At 49.0% G+C, this 17,678-nt stretch overlaps 1 protein-coding gene across 1 annotated transcript; it reads left to right on the forward strand.

The window, feature by feature from the left end:
- The first annotated feature begins 444 nt into the window (after positions 1–444).
- On the forward strand, positions 445–1,895 carry GPR6 (G protein-coupled receptor 6). Its single transcript, XM_075148071.1, has one exon. The coding sequence runs from the start codon at positions 445–447 to the stop codon at positions 1,435–1,437; it is 993 nt and encodes a 330-aa protein (XP_075004172.1). The 3' UTR covers positions 1,438–1,895.
- Positions 1,896–17,678: the final 15,783 nt, after the last annotated feature.

Genomic DNA, 17,678 nt, shown 5'->3' on the forward strand with positions numbered 1-17,678 from the left:
GGTTCAGAGCCATACAGCAAGTGCCGTACGAACACAAAACTTACCATATTCTCCCCCCATAGGGAAAACCTACCGCAAACGCGGGGGAAAAGCAGCAGAGGCGGGGAGGGGGGGGGGGACGATCAGCGCTCCTCCCGCCCCGCCGGAGACCGCCCCCGGCCCGGGCTCCACCTCGCCGCCGGCCCGCCCGCTGCCCGGTTGCGGCTGTTGGCGGGAGCGGGCGACCGCCCGCTCCCGCCATCAGCCGCAACCGGGCAGCGGGCGGGCCGGCGGGTGTGGGCGGTGCGGGGCGGAGCGCGGAGGACGGTGCGGTCCGGCGGGAAACTTCTCCCGGGTTCAGCACTACAGACAAGGGCGGGAGCGGTGCCGCCGCCCGGCATGCCCGCCCCGCCGCCCCCGCTCACCGCCTCTGCCCCCGCAACAACCGCGACGATCCGGGTTGCGATGGAGGCAGCGGTAGCCCTGAACGAAAGCGGAACGATCGCCCTCCGGCTGCCGGCCGGCGGCGGCAACGGCAACGCCTCGCTGGAGCTGTCGTCGCGACCCCCCGCTCCCACCGCCCTCAACCCATGGGACGTGATGCTCTGCGTCTCCGGCACCGCCATCGCCTGCGAGAACGCCCTGGTGGTGGCCATCATCTGCTACTCGCCCGCCCTGCGCACCCCCATGTTCGTGCTGGTGGGCAGCCTGGCCACGGCCGACCTCCTGGCCGGCCTCGGCCTCATCCTCAACTTCGTTTTCCAGTATGTGATCCGCTCCGAGACGGTCAGCCTGCTGACGGTGGGCTTCCTCGTCGCCTCCTTCGCCGCCTCCGTGAGTAGCTTGCTGGCCATCACGGTCGATCGCTACCTCTCCCTCTACAACGCCCTCACCTACTACTCGGAGAGGACGGTGCTCTGCATCCACACCATGCTGGCGGGGGCCTGGGGGGTCTCCCTCTGCCTGGGGCTGCTGCCCGTCCTGGGCTGGAACTGCCTCCACGACCGCGCCGCCTGCAGCGTCGTCAGACCCTTGACCAAGAGCAACGTGACGCTGCTGTCCGCCTCTTTCTTTCTCATTTTCCTCATCATGCTCCATCTCTACATCGAGATCTGCAAGATCGTTTGCAGGCATGCCCACCAGATAGCTCTCCAGCAGCACTTTCTGACTGCGTCGCACTATGTCGCCACCAAAAAAGGAGTCTCTACCCTCGCTATAATCCTCGGGACTTTCGGGGCCAGCTGGCTGCCTTTTGCCATCTACTGTGTAGTGGGGGATCCCGAGTACCCTTCTGTCTATACATATGCTACGCTTCTACCCGCTACCTACAACTCCATGATCAACCCCATCATTTACGCCTACAGAAACCAGGAAATCCAGAGGTCCATGTGGGTGCTCTTCTGTGGCTGCTTTCAGGCTAAAGTGTCCTTTCGCTCCCGGTCCCCCAGCGATGTCTGAGTGACTTTTCTCTCTGTCGTACCACACCGAGTGACAATCTACCCAGTGAACTATCACAGTGCCTGTTCTAAACTTCAAACTACGTCGTGAAGTCGTTGGAAACATGCTTAAGTATTAGCACTTTATACGTGTTTGTATCTCTGAGAGTGGTTCGGGGTATGGAGTTTTGGGTTCCGTGAAAAAAAAAATGTGGTTGTATAGAAATTTGCACATCACATTTGTAAAGTGAAGAACATTCCGATACTGCTTAATTATAGCACCTTATTTCTAGCTGCTGACCTGCCAGAACAGTGTTGCCTTTCTGAAGGGTAGAGAGAAAGAAAGTTGTGTTTGTGTCGTATTTGTACGTGTGTGTGTTGGGAGGGCGTGTGTGTGTGTATGTATGTGTGTATCTATACTTTGCTGCACAATATTGATAAATTATAACATTTTGTATACAAATAAAAACATGTAAGATGTGATAGAACTTTGTGTGTTTAGATGCTTTTAGAAATAAGCGAGCTGGCAAATTTTCCAGTTGAGCAAAGTCCCTTTGTTTACTTTTGAGAGCTCCCCCTGTAATTCTGCCTAAAGAGATCATCATTCACTATGGAGATGAAATACTGCACCAAGAAAGGCACCTTCCTGCTTGCTTGTTTGTTTGTTCTCTTCTTCAGTTTGGCAAAGAGAGAGTAACCAAGAGCACAAACTCCTTTTTATTGTCCAGCAACCAAAGAAAAGAAAAGCCCAGTCAAATAGGCTGCTAATTACAGTCATTCACCAGGTTTCCAGTAGCTTTCATCTTCAAGTTATAAATTAGCCCTTTATGATAATGTTCCATTAAAAAGTTATCAAACTGTGGGGAAAAAATCAGACTCTAAGCTGGGCTCTTTTTTTCCCCTTTTAGTCTAGCACTGGAGGGGAAAAAAAGAAAAAAGAAAGTCACAGTCGTCTTTCCTAAAAGCCTGTAAAATGCCACAATAAATTGACTTTCCTTATCATCCGCAGTTCTGAGGGGAACCTGAATTGTTTCTCTCCCTCCTTTTTTTGGACTGCATGCTGTAGAAAAATCATTTAAGTGCATCTTTGCTGTCCGCCTGTCTGGGAGCAGTATACAGTTTTCTGATAATCCCACAGCTTAGTGGCTTCAAAGAGCCCATCAGAGGTCAATGTTGTTCAGAGTTCGGAAACACTTCTTCACTCAGGTCTGAATTCACCGGCGACTGATTTATTTAGAGCAATAACACACGCTGCAGATTTCAGATGCAGTGTTGCTGCTTATTTATTTATAGTTATGCTACATTTACATCCTGGTTATGTTATAGTTTATCACTACCATTTCAATTTGTATGTAAGGGCTGAAACAGGTTACTTTTATGTGCATATTATCATATAAAAAGTTTGGAGTAATGTGTATCCCAGCTTATGACTGGGCAATGCATCAAGCATTTGCCTGCTGGAGCAGCTGGGGCCACAAGGATCCAACAAGCCTCAGCGAGGCTGTGAATCAGTAACGCTGTATTTATGCGAGTGCAAGTATTATGAAAACCGTTATCATTTCGCTGATGATACAAAGATACTTCAATTAAAAAAAAACCAACAACTGTATTCCAGACTCTGCTAGACCCATTATTTTTATCAATTCTGGTAATGACAAATGTGACATTGTAATTGATGAATACCTTCAGGCATGCAGTTCATCAGGGCACTGTTGCAGTGATGTTACAAATACGATTTAAACCAGATCTTATGACAGTTCAAAACACTGCTTGGATTAAGAACTCTGAAGTTGCTAGTGAGAAAGATTTTTTTTTTTCCCTCTTTTAAGCCCTCATCTCATACGCTACCTCTAAACTAGTAAATAAAAGAGGGCAAGGCCTGCGCCTGGGTGGGACAGAGCGTGCCTAAGCTCTTTTCCCCCTGCAAAGCCAGGGACTACTGGCTGGAGCATCCTGGCCCTGCTCTAATAACCTGCATAGACTCAGCCAAAGATGCTGCATCACCCACAGTAGTAACTGCTGAGAGAAAAGACTGGTGAGTGCCTCGGACTGGTGAAATCTGGCAAAACTTTCTGGTAAAACTGGAAAACCTGCCATCTGCTAGGATTTAGTCTCCTAAATCTTTGTCGTTCTTGTGTGGACCACAGTAGAATCATAGAATCATAGAATCATTAAGGTTGGAAAAGACCTCTAAGATCATCGAGTCCAACTGTCAACCCAACACCACCATAGTAAAGCCGCAGGGCAGGGTTGCCATCGGTTCCCTTACTGTTTGCTGCAGGCAGCGCTCCAGGCTGGGATGCAGGTCCTCACACCCGGCACTGAACCTACACCCAGGTGTGAGATGCTGACTAGGACCTGAGCGGGCTCCTGGCAGCCTGTGCAGGCTCTGAAGACTGGTATTGGCTCTAAAAGCCCCTAGGAGAAATTTCTTATGTGTACTTATAGACCCTGAAGTTAGGGAGACAGAATCTGCTAGAGACCACCGCTGGTGCCACCTCCCTCCGTTATATCTGTCAGGAGCTGGGCATCAGGGATTTTCACCATAGATCCATTAAGCAGCGACAACCTGTACAAAAATTAGATACAGAATACTTAGATGGATAGAATCCTACTTCAGTAATAAACCACTTAATCCAGGAGTGAAAAGGACTTAGGTGAGTTACTTTTCCATTTTTATCCCAACATGTTATTTGCTTTGTTTCATTTTTTTACTATATGACCGCATTTTCCGTTTAGCACTTTCCCCAATGATTTACTGTATCTACAAAACAAAGCTAGATCCCTCCTGTTAAAAATGTGACACTTTTAAGGTATTTCCCCGAGCATTCCTACCCTCTTCTAGGAAGCAAATGTGGGTTACGGTGATCTTAGCCATTCATTTTGTTGGGACAGTACAAATGTGGGATTTTTTTCTATATACCACGTTCAGAAAGCTTTTGCTGACTCATAATTTCTGGGAAAGACTAAGGCAAAAGAGAAAAGAGTATTTTGATGGTTTTGGTTAGCCCTGAGAGTGGAACTGACGTCAACGCGCTTGCAGTAAAATATGGCCTTTCATTTTCAAAGCGACTCCAGATCTGCAGGGATACCTGAGCAGAATAACATAAAGCAGGCTACATAATCTCTTGTCTCCCCAAATAACATCTCACTTTAGAAAAGGAAGAGCTGCAATTCCTGATGGAGGAAGTCCAGGAGTTGTGTATAGCATGATGCCTATACTTCCCTTGCTGAATTTTTTATCGCAACAGCAAACGTTTGCTTGAGAAAATGGTGTTACATTTGCAGAATCTGGACCCACAAACTCCTCCCGTTGTCAGATGATGGCACTTTTACCTTGCTCATGAAATGATTTGTGGAAGACAAAAACTCCTGGAGCCCCTGTGGCCCGTCGCTGGGCAGTGCATCGCCGGGCCCCCGCGCAGCCCCGATGGGAGCCAGCCAGGGGGACAACCATGCACTCTGTCTGATGCTCTATTTCCAAAAGTCAACTTTGCCTGCATGGAGACTGCAAAACTGCAGTAGAAATTGCCAGTACCAGTGGTGAGCACGGATCTTCCCTTGTCCCTGCGGGCCCGTGTCCTCAATGGTTTTTACGTTCTCACGTCAATGGTGCAGTCTGTGAGGGGAGAAAACACACACTGAGTTAGGGGCAGGGATCAGGCTCAATGCTTGGTAACGATATATTACATGTAGCCTTTACTGAAAATGGAAATGAGATTTCTCGCTTTACCACCCTTAAAAATTCTTTGGCTTATTCTGAAGTAAATAAAATAATGTCAATCTTGGTCTAACGAGCTCCCAGCCTGCTCCCACTAAAACCAGTGATGCTTTATTGCACATCAGCCAAGATAATGACAGTATCTCATTATAAAAAATTACCATTTTGAGGCAGGAAGTCCTCGGCCTCAGCTCCAGTTTTCATTAGAAACTAATGGTTTATTACTAACCTTGAAAATCTTACAGGACCTTCAGCTCCTCGAAAGGCCAGATCCTGGCAATTTGGCTCGCGTGAAGTACCTCTCTCTGTGATTAGCTCCCTCATTGCGGCGGGAGCAATTACGGAAGGAAGAGCACAGCTCTGGTGCGGAAGGCCTGGTCGGGAGCCGGGCCGAAAGCCCCCCCCGGCTTGATTTTCTGTGGGGCTTCTGCTGAAATCAGTGGTGTAACGGTGGAAACGAGACCGACTCTGCAGGCTGTTTTGTATGAGTCACTGAATATGAAAAAGCCAGCTGGATTCAAAATCACAGGTCAAAAAAACCCTCTTTATTTAGCTAAGCAAACAAAAGGACAAAACACTTTTAAACCTGAAAAGTGAGTCTGTACATATTTTTATCAATGTAATGATCCACAGGTACTAAGTAACACCCGGCAAAGCACTAGAAGCTCTAATCTCCATTCTGCCGCTCTCATTTTAAAAGGATACATTTTTTTAATGAGGTAAAAATAATTTCTGATAGTGCAGCTGCTTCTAAGCTCTTCAGCTAGCTTTTGTGGTAGTCAAAGAAAAAAAGACAAGGGGGAAAACAAGAAAACCATGTTTTCTCTTTCTTGCTGCTTCATGACGGAGACATGCGACTCGGAGGACAAGGAGCGACCGAGCGGGTGCGATTCAGCTCTGCACGGAGGATGAGCACATCTGAAGCTCACCTTAACCCTTGCTTGTTTGGGCTTTGCTTTTTTGGGGGACACTCTGGGTTGTGAGGTGTCTCACCGGGTCCTCATCGAGTGACCTCCTCCCTGGGACCTGCTGCAGCCGAAAGCTCACGGAGCAGCTCCCGAGCTGCTGCGTTTTGCTCAGGAGTGCCCCCCCGGGTGGAGAGCCTTCCACTGCCCTCTCGATGTTTAAACTCTTTCCTCTGAACACAGAGAGCTCTCCCAGAGAAAACATCCCCCCAGGGGCACTTTCATTTATCGAGAGCAGTAACTCGCATGGAAATAATCCAACTGCTGCTGGGGCACCTGGAGAGCCGTAAGCGCTGACTCAGCACTGACTGTAGATGCGGCAAGCGGTTCAGCGGAGGCGGGTCTGCTCGTGTCAGCTCTGTCTGCTGCAAAGAAGTGACAGAAGGCAGTGGGAGGTGAAACAATGGTGTGGTCTCTGTGCAGGGTCCACACGTTACAGTAAAACCTGATAGTGAAGAGGCTTTTCCAGCAGATTCCCATCCTTTTTTTATCATTCTACTTTGTTGGCATCATAATACAAGTGGTGGGAGAGAAAGAGCAAGAGAAAAGATGAACGTGCTAATATCTGTGTTAAGGGAAGAGCACAACGGTTCAAGGTGTGACACACAACATGGAAACAGCTCCTCCGGCAGGTACCTCGGATACATCAGCTGAAAGTGGTGCGCCCTTCCAGCAATGGTTGGTGCTGCACACAAGACAAAAGACCAAAAACATTTCTTCACTGCAGCATCGTTTGAGTTATCATCAATTCTAGACCCCTCAAGGGGACAACTGCATGCACAGGCAGATCCCTTGAGCTGCCCAACCTACTGGACAGCCTTGTGAAGGAATAAAACGTAGTCCAGATTCACCTTTCACCCTGCTTTTGAACACAATTAAACCTCTAGCTGCAAGCCCAGACTTAGCGATCACCTACAAGACAACATGCCTCTTCCATCCTCTGCTGTGCCCCTGACAGAAGGTGCTGGGGCAGAGCATCTTTGCACCGTCCCTCGCACCTTCCCCTGCGGCACAGGCTTTCTCTCCACCCGGGCAAGACCAGAGCGGGAGCCCCCTGCACCTGAGCACAGCCAGCCTTGGTTAGTCCACCCTCCCTGCTGTTTTTCTTAAAAAACAGACATTTTCTTTTGTTTTCAAACGAAGGAGCCTGTGTTTCTATCATGGATGTTTGGCTCCAGAGCAGGAACATTTAGCATCCAATTATGGTGCATTAAATGCATGAAAAAGACCAAAACCATTAAAAAAAGAAACAAAAATTGTAATGCCTCAGTGGTACAGAAACCAAGAGGTGTCCTCCATGTCTTCGCTGCATCCTATTCGTGTTTCCTAGTTTTTCCTTGTCCTTCCGTGTGCTTTATGTCACCCGCACCGACAGACTGCTGAGTTACTGTGTTACCTGACGTGAGCTCTGGTTTGTGCCTCCACGCCTCCAGAAAGCTACGCCTTGTTATGGGTCTTTTGGTTACTGGAGCATCTCCTGAAGGTGCTGTTTCCTACAGCAGTGTGAGACGACGCGAGTTTGCTCTTGATCTCACTCACAGCTGGGCACAGTGTCAGAACCTGGCTGATGAAGAAAATAGCTGGGGAAACATCTGCCAACGTTTGACTGCACTTTGCTTCCCAGCTTTTGCCCGTTGCTAGTGCCCACAGGCATTACAGGAGGTGTTGAGTGGAACCAGCAAATCTGGATAACTGTTAAGAGAACTTTTTCCCAAGTCGAGCTGTATCTCTCCACACGTGCATGTCTTTATAACTGTGTAAATAGGAATTACAGTTCTGTAATCAAGAAAAAGAAACAATACTGTGTGAATTATGCTCCTGATTCTGAGTTTGTCTACCTCTCCAACTTTACCAGAAAGGAAAGAGGGTTCCTCCTTTTCCTTGGTTAGCATGTAAAATCTGTACGATGGCAGATTTTTAAAGATGTGTCAGCACTTAAAAGTGTTGCTTAGAATCAGAAGTAGAAAAAGGATTTAAGCACCTGTATTCCTGCTTACTGACTGGACCCACAAGTACCGAATCAATCGGCTGCTTTACGTTTTTATCCTCCGCACCCTTATAGCCGGGCAGCAGCACGTGCACAGGGTGCTTTGCGTTTTCACAGGCTGGAAGCTGCTTTTTCCCCCTAAACTCGGCAGGAATTGAGGAGCTCTGTGTCCTTACACCTCTGTTTCCCACGTGGCTCTGTTTGGTAGGAAAGCACGGGAACACCGTGTGGGATAAGAACAATCCAGGTTTTTTGTCTCTGCACTGGCCAATGTTTCCACGGGCTTAAATTCACTCCAGCAGAGGAAGGGGCAGAGAGGGTTTTTTTATGCAATGGAGGTTTATCAGCACTGTTGGAAACACTTGTTTCTCTAGCACAGGGTGCTTTCGTTCAATGGCGCGGGGACGGCAGGAGCGGGCTGGCTGCGATGCTTCAGGCACAGGGGCCAGATGGGATCAGGAGGAGACGAATCAGCTCCGGCAGAAGGAAAGAAATTCTGAGCTGGGGGGAATATTTTCATGCTTTTTTCCTGCTGCTCACTGTCTAGCTCCTGGCTGGTTTAAAACAAAGTTGTTTTACCTGGGAAGGAGTTTCTCCAAGTGGCCTTCTTCTTGTGCGGTTGCTTCAGTTTGTAGCTTAATTGAAAGACTCAGATTTTTGGGGGAAGATTTGGAAAAAGGTTTTACAAATTAGTTTGAACCTTCTGGGTTTTTTGAGATAAGGCGTATTTTGTATGGATCTGTACTCATTTTCTCACCAACAAGATGATGGCATGCAGATTAATAATTACATTTAAAACCAAGGCAGAAGGAGAGGCTCTGGAAACATTCTCCAAGATGTAGATTGTTTAAATAAAGGTTGAATCTCCTATAAAATGTAATTAGATTTATGACACACTTTGAATGACTGAATTTTTTTTAATCGTCACCTTCAGTGGCATGTTATCCTTTCCATCACAGTGAGATAATGTGATTGTATACCTGCAGGCAGATATAATTTGTCACTTCTAGTTGTTGCTGCTTTTTATAGAAAGATGTGCATCTAGGTAATATTAAGATGTTGTCAAAAGAAGTCTCTTCTGTTGGAAATTGAATGTACCAGTAAATATGGGGACCTTGCTGCTCCTCAATATCAGTCTCTGACTTTTGATACTGTGCTAATTTTTCTTAATCAGTAGGAAGTTAGGTTTTCCTAAAGCATTTATCATTTTTGCAAGCAGTGGTGTATTCTGTTTTAAATGTTGTTGTGCAGTGGCAAATAAGGAAAATGGGAAACCAGTAACTTCAGGCCTCCACCTTTCTGTGCACTTGCTGTTCTATAAGTGGCTCAAAGAAAATAATACAGTTGATTGAATTACGCTGTCAAAATAAACACGTCAGAAAGCCTTTTGCAGGGAGATTTTGGGGCTGAAGTGTGATCTGTGTGCCAAGCATAAACCCAAGACTTTGAGCGGCTCCCCAACTTGACGCAGCTGAAGATGGACTCCTTTTTTCCGGGGATCTGAGCTGCTCCGTGGCAGTCAAAGACCGTCACGTGGGAGTCAGGCATTTGCAGAGCAATCCATTGTATGAGGCCTGGCTCATAACACTGGAATAGTGAGCCCTAAGAGTAATCAGATACTGCCTGTTTGTGAACGAGTACAGCTAATTGCATTATTTTCATTTGAAATGAAATTGGAAGATTAGCATACTTTGCTGTAGTTGCCGTGCTGTCGGACAGCGTCCGTTCCACAGGAGACGCGTTTGCGGGAAGTGAAAACTGTGAAGCACCACAACTCTCCCAGCCGTATTTAGGTGAATACCCCGGCTGCTAGCTTGTCTGCTGAAAGCCACCGCTCTGTTAGCAGCACGCGGCACCTATTGTGCCAACCAGAACCAGAAATTTCTTTTATAAGAAATTTTTAGAAGTTAGGAAAGGCTCTGGCTCTGCCTTCATCGTCATTAAAACTGGGACCTTTTACCTAACCGTAGCATGTCCGTAGTGTTGGTCAGATCCATAAAAGCTTCTGAATAATACCCTGCCATGCGTGGTCTGAATTGAGCACTTGTTCCTTTATCTGAGCAGGCAGGAACAGGCTGAATGTATCTGATACTTGCCTCGGCGATGTCAATCCAGTTTCTCTATCATGCAGGCAGCAGAAATGGTTTTCTGCCCAACCAGTTGCTTACCCCGTTTGCCTGCCAAGCTACGTGGCTGTCTTTTCACCTCTCTCCAGTGCTGAGCAGGGCACGAGCCCCCTGGCACCCCCTCCCCATTTTATCCCTGCCACAAACCGAGGAGTGTGTCGGTGGCACTCGCTGCGGTGGGTGCTCCCCGCTTCCCATGAGTACAGCATACCACTGGACAGTTCAAGGCATGGAAGGTGTCTTATCCCGCTCTGTGGAGCATCCCTAGGTAGTAACAGGTGAGAGCTGGATACCTGCATGAAAACCTGTGCTTTGTAATCCTTCTCTTCTGCAGGGCAGAAAATGATGATATGAGAAAATGAGGTAGCAGTGAAATTTGCTTGGGAGCTACCAAAGAACATCAGAAAAGTCATTTTGCTCCTGGAACGAGGTATTTGTGTACAAAACACGGATAGGATGCATGCCTTCTGTTCCCATTTCAGGAACATCCATATGTGTCTGTTATTCCTATTGCTCTCTCTCCCTGCCCTGACACCCCTTTCACCCTCATTTTTGCCCCAGAGGTTGCCTTTCCTTCTTCTCTTCCCTGAAGGCACTGTGACAATGTCGGGGTTCCCGCTCTTGGCGTGAACTGCCTTTCCTCAAACACGTCTCCATTTTCCTCTCTTTTCAGATGATGCTACTGCTTCTCTCAGAGGGGTTTCACTCAGAGGAGTCAGGTGGACGTCACCTTGGAGGGGACTGCTCCGAGGGGGACAGTGTTACTTCTGTGCCACTTCTGCTCTTGCTACACCTGGGAAAACTGCAAATGAGAGAGATCCGTGAGCCAGTCTGGCAGAGACGCAAACAAAAATGACTGGGTCTGTCAGATCTGCGGCTCGCTTTGTCTCCCAGTGCGCCTCAGAAGCATCTGTAAGCAACTGGTGGAGTTTATTCTCTGCCTTTTGAAAGTCACCACCAGATGTGAAAAGACACAACAGGAGCGGTATTTTTCAGGATACCCAGTATATTACACTGCTAAGGGCTTTGGAGTGAGCACTGAAGGCTTAGCCAGCCTCATCGTTACGTGCTGATTTGTGGCCAGGATAATCCTAAAGGGCATGCCGTGCCGTTGGGCTACCTGAAGGACATCTTCAAGACCTGCCTTTGGGGTGCGATAGGCAGCGCAATGCCCTGTGGATCATTTTTTCCAGGCGCCAGGGTAGGAGCAGAACAGATTAACGTGGGTGTAGTGGTGGAGTCCCACTTACAGAGCACAGCCAACACGCAGGCGCGTTCAGGTTGGTCTAAAAACACGCCATGAGCTGCTTTTGCACGTATCAGAGAGGTCAGCCAGACCCTTTGATGGAGGTAAACGCTATTGCCCCGTGGCAGCGCTTCTGGTGATGGCTCCCTTTCAATACGGACACGCAAGCCTGGCTGCCCGGCTGCGGGCAGGAGGCAGAGGGGAGGGGGCAAACTGGGCAAGACGAGGAGGGCAACCCAGCTCGGGGGAGCTGCCGCAGCCAGCTCTGCCACAAGCCCCTCCGCAGCTCCCTGGGGGAGGTGGGTGTCGTGTCTCTCCCGCTCGGGTCAGACAGACCCCGAGTCCGGGGCAGGTGGTGGTGCTGTGCCGCCCTCCCCGCTCTGCCCTGCTGCCTCTCAGAGAGGCTCCAGTCGTGGTCTGTAATTTGCTGGCTTTCTTAATCAGAAACTGAGACTGAGAAATCCACGTTTATGTCCTTGAACGTATCACCCGCACAAAATAAAAATATCTTTTAAACAACCTAAGCCAGCTTTTACATCATCTTGCCTTTGCCCCATTCCCAAATGCCTTAATATGATGTTTACAACTTTGTCTGTCCCGGTATCACCTCTCTTTGCTTCCAGATAGAAGAGAAGTTGCTGTTCCTGCTTCTTAAGATTACTCCCAGGTGACACCCCTTTAAAATTTATAACCCTATATAAATCCATAGCAACGATTTCTCGGCTGTTCCAGCACTTTGGGCTATCGATCGGCTGCGATGTGCTGGCTGTGCTGTGGCTAACCGGGTCTGTCCTGCCAGTTCACCCCACGCAAAGGAGAGAGGGAGAGAGAAGAACTATTGCTCGGCGCAGTTTCCCGTCAAGCTGCGTTTCTCAAGAGCTGCTTGCACACTTCATCCATCACATAGGTGTTGTCCATCTTTCTGCAAGCTCCTTTATGCCGTGATCCAACAGTGGTGGTTTCTAAGTTTTGAAGAAGTTCCTTTGTAGAGAGATACAGTGGAAACCTTTATGGTTTATTGCTCTTCTTCTGGTTTTAATTGTTAAGGGCTTACCTGGAGCTGATGTAGGGAGCGTGACCAGTGAATCTGCAGAGCCTGAGAGCTTTCTTATTGCTTGTTTGTGCCTCTTCTCCTGTTGTTGAGTTGATTTTGTTTCTTTTTCTTTCTACAAATATGACAGCTGCTTTATGCAAATGTCCTTCATAACTATGGTAGAAGAAAAGCCTGACACAAACCCTAATTCTTCTGTGTAACCTCTCAAGAGCACTGAGCTAGTCTCACAAGCGAAGGAGGAGACCTTGGTTTGGGTGAAATTTCTCTGTAAAGCCCCCTGGGAGAGCAATCACTGGGGGCATGCTGCCGGAGCAGGAGGATGCACTGAGTCATGTTTCACAGGTGTCTGTCTCAGCCAAAGTGTGGTTTAATTTTTTCGTCAATGACTTGGGTGATGGAGCAGGGCCAATACTTAGTGTGCAGGTGTCAGGCAGCTGGGGGGGGGGCTGCAGTTACCTTGGAGGACCGACCTGGTGTTCAACACGATCTTGTCAAGTCTGAAAGTGAGTTTGGGAAAAAAAAGGAGATATAGTCTATTAGGGGCAAGCACAGCAACTCAGCAGGAGAATCAGCAGTCCAAATCCAGGACGGGGAGTGACCAGCCACATAGCAAATCCATGGAGGAGTATCATGAGCATCACCTCACCATTTGTGAAGGCTCAGGGGAGCTCCTCCAGTATGTGAAAGCTGCTGTAAAAGTGGAAGGAAATCTTGTGCATCCAATATCCATGGTTTGTAGAACAACGAAAGATGCGCTTAAATGACAGCAAGGAAGAGTCAGGCTTGACGCTGGAAATTTGCCAGAAATAAAGGAGGACTGGAACAATCTGTGTAGGGAGGGTGTGGGGACCTCCATCACTGGAAACCTCTCACAGCAAGTTGCAAACATCCACCAGGAACAACACAGGGAGAACGAGTCTGTCTCCAGACAGAGCAACAGGTTGAATAAACTCGTGAGGCCTCTTCTAGCGCTGTTTTAGTATGTCACTGTTATAATCACATGTACGTCTTTAATTTGCTGTTTGCAAATACTTGAGTAGCAGGTAGTCAGCTGCTATAGTTCTCTACCTTCTGTTTAGGCCAGACTTTGTGATTACTTTGTTATGTATTGCTGGCCTCCTAGGGCTAGCAATTCTTCTCCCAATTCATACAATGTCTAGACACCAGAATGGAGCCCGTACGAGCAGAATTGTTTATGAATAAATAGGGCGGGCTTTTTTCCCAAAATATTTCCTGCAGAGTGTCAGCATCTTCTTAATCAAGCATTGAGTTTGCGTGTGTGTATGTACGCACACCTTTATAAATCAAGTTTTCTTTTGCTGGACTTCCTTGCGTGCAAGCCCATTGCTAGGAGGGAGTGCTACAAATCAGCCCTCACGGTAGGAGGTGCTTTGGTACATTTCCTATAAAGATTACAGCCAGCTGACGTCCAAGTTGTTATAGAGAAATGACTGAAGTCATCTGAGGACAGCTGTACCCGCAGGTACAAGCTGAAACGCTCTTTTTCTTTGAGACGCAGTGCAAAAAGATTGTGGAGTAAACCATCTCTCCTCTTCAGCTGAAGCTGGGTTTGGGAACGGGTGACAGATGAATAACAGTCTAGGAAAAATGTCCCAAGTAAAGTGATTTCCATGGAGATGTTCTTTATTCCAGGTTATCTACAACCGATGGGAGGGAAGGGTTATTGAATCACTGCGAGCTCCTAATACCAGACCGCCAGCCCCTGTTGACCGCCGCTGATCTGAGCCCTTCCCATCGACACGGTGTGAGCGACCGCTCGCCAGGCAGAGTGAAGGGCCTCCAGCGAGCAGGGGCTGGCGCTGCCAAAAATAGCAGGGGGTGGAAGAAAATCTCCTTGAGATGCTCAGGTCTGTTGTACGTGCTCTGTAGCAACTGGCATAGCACTATAGAGACTGCAAATTAAATCATAATGATGTGGATGAACAAACAGGGTCAAATTCTAGCCCATGTCATTAGGACACAGCCATTAATTTTAATTAATGGTAATTGTAAAGTAATGGTGTCTGACAGCAGAATTAAGGTAGGTGTGCACGTGCATACGTGCACAAGTCAGTGTCTGCAACCTCAGAGGACAGACCTTATGGCTTTGACAGAAAGGTCAGGGTAGGAGGGACCTTAAGGGATCAGCCGGTTCCCTTTCTGCTCAGGCCATTCGGGGAACCTGTGGAAACCAGCAGAAAATAATGCCATCCCTCTGACAAACGTTGGCCAAGCTTTGCTGGGAAAACTGGAGTAAAGCAAAGAGTCTTCGTGAAGGTTGGTCCCCAAAATTGCCGAAAAACTCCACCGACTTCTACAGCTGGTAAATACAAAGCAAATAAGGGAATCGATACGTAATAATGTAGCAGATAACAAGCTGACGAGTGAGAAGCTGCATGTGTTCATACGGGATAGATCACATCAGACAAAATCAATAGCTGCCTTTGCCAAACCTATAGGCTTGGTGGCAACAGTAGACATTTATCTAAATTATAGTAACTTTTGACAAAGAACCTTGGAGAAAACCTGGGGGGATGCAATCTGTTCAGATGCTCATGCTGCTGAGTTTGAATTAGCCAAACTTTGTTAGTTAAAAAAAAGGCTGAATTCAGTTTTCTGGACCCTCTGAGGGATGCTAACAGGATGCATTCTGAATAAGGGTCAGGGGCCAGATGCTGTCCAACACCCATAGAGCTGCGTGGTGCCCTGATCACCCCATGCAGAAACCCTACTCATTCACCACTTCCCAGGCTGCTCCTCCGAAATCTCTGGGAGATGCCGACATTCCGCTTGTCACATCATCAGCTCCTCTATTTACATGCTTAAACCAGGACCTAGGAGCTCAGCTTTGTCCAGCTCCAGGCAGGACTATTTTTTTACACGGCTGTATTGTGCCTAATGCAGTGGGGGCCAAGACCCAGTTTCGTCCCCCTGATACAAACACTTACATGATGGTAACGATCCGGCACGCCATAAAACAACTCGTGTGTTGGCAGGAGCGTGTAAATGTGCACAGCGCATGTACGCTATACATAACACCCGGTACCTAGCACAGATGCGCAGGTGGAGGTGAGCTCTGATGGCTGCCAGCCGCCCCGGGGGGAGGGCTGGCTCTGCCCCGGGGTAGGGGTCCACCCCGGGGGGCTTGGTGGGGGATCGCTCGTGCTGCCTGACCTGACAAATCGCCAGGAGCAGACAAACTGCCACAGCGGGTGAGGCGGCGGAGCCCAGCGCCGGCTCTCGGGCACGACCTGGACGGGGCACCCACGAGCGCTAGCAGTGGCGGGGAGGAGCTCCCCAGCGCCCCCCAGCACAGCGACCTGCCTTCTCTGGGCAGCCCCACTCACCCCTGTTCCCCGAGGAGATGCCAGGGTGCGGAGGCACCGCACCAAGCCCCTGCTTTAGTTTCTTGGTGTGTATGGAGACTGAAACCCATGAGCAGCCTCCACCAGCTCTTATCTCCACTAGTGGTACGAGCCGCTCTGACATCTTTGTGCAAACGAAACGGCCGATGTTAAAGCGTCTGTCACCGGGACCACAGCGTTTCAGCGCAGCAGCCATGGACGTTTCCCCTCAGGCCCTTCTCCTGGGGAGAAGGGTTGGGAGAGGGTTGGGTTTGGAAGGACGTCGGTCTGGGAGGGGTGCAGAGGCAGAGGGCAGCCCAGCAGCAGGGCTTCAGCACACCCCGGCACCCCCAAACACGCCTCTGCAGCGGCAAGTCCCGCAGGGGCTTCACCACAAAGCTGAGGCCGTGGTCAGGGTGCGCAAGCAAAGCCCCGCGCAGTCACGCCACGGCATAACGAATTCACAAACGCGTGACTGGCAATTATGTTACTTGCCAGGTGTAAGTGAAACTTAATGAAATGGAAACCCCATCTTTAAGTATTTATAAAAAGATGATACCAACTTATTAGGAATTAAACCTTCCTGAATGCCCCTGTGTTTCCTCGACTGTGCTGTGAAGATCACAGCTTTCCAGCAGGTGAAACACCATTTCAGCGCAGAGGAATAGCCGCGTGTGAGCGCTGCTCTGCTCATCCTTAGGGAAGAGCTCACTTATCCTACACCACGTGCCTTCTGCCGTTTCTGGCCAGTCTAGTTTATTTAGTAATCAGCACTTGGGTGAATTCCCAGTGCCTTTTCCTGTGCCTGAGGGCTGTGATGCTGCTCTGCCGGGACCAGCACCCCTCTGACCAGTTTACGACCGGTTTACGACCAGTTTACGTCAAGGTGTGGCCTCTGGCTCTGCTGCTCTTGTGCATTTAAATGCCGGCACCGTCCCACCTACCTTCCTATACCTGAATCCTAGAGATTAACGGTGCTGGGCTATGTCTACAAAAAGGGTCACAGTCACAGTTTTTCACAAAGGTCCTTTGGCAATGTCCCAGAAGATTCTTGAAATAAAAGATGAGGCTGTTTTCTGTTTTTCTTTGGTGGTGCTTGAGGAGAGTGGCTTTGGCCAGTGCCCGCCAACACTGGACCTTGGCTGTGGGCTAGCAGCATGGCCGCTCGTGACCCTTCCCACAGCAGAGCTGGGGAAGTTTTTCCACTCGGGAGCTTTCTGCAAACAAGGGGAAATATTCTCGAACCAGCTATGCTCTACTGGCAGAAATGACACGGGCACTTCCGAATGACTTCTTGGGCTCCAAAGTGCCGTGGCTCCTTTTGGAAAAGATTTCAGGTTATACAAAATCATCTGGGTGCTTTTTTTCAAGTGCTCTCAAGCTCCCTTGGATCTGAACTGATCTGTGGTCTGCAGGAGGCTGAAGCTGGCACACTGAGGGCAAGGAAACGCTTTGGGTTTTAGGAGCACGGGGCAATGAATTAAATCCCTCGGAGGAGCAACAGCTCTACATCAGGGAGGAGCAGATGGGCATCACTCCCACATCAGGCTGCTGCCTCCTGTAAAGGAAAGGTGTTGAGAGCTCTTGCTACAGGAACCAGCCCCATAAAAAAACCATAAATTGTTTTCACTGTTTTTCCTGTGGTTTCTGGCCTTCCCAGCGGTTGAAGGAGACCGGGGTGGTGGGGCTGTGACACCCACCCCAGCCTGCGTTGCAGCAGACCCAGGGGGGCACGGAGGGGCGGGTGCGGGTCTGGCTGCTGTGCTGAGCCCCCTGCGGGTCCCTTCTGGGGGGTCCCCTGGGCTTTGTGCCGCCCATGG

The sequence above is a fragment of the Calonectris borealis genome, chromosome 3, assembly GCF_964195595.1.
Source record: "Calonectris borealis chromosome 3, bCalBor7.hap1.2, whole genome shotgun sequence".
NCBI lineage: Eukaryota > Metazoa > Chordata > Aves > Procellariiformes > Procellariidae > Calonectris > Calonectris borealis.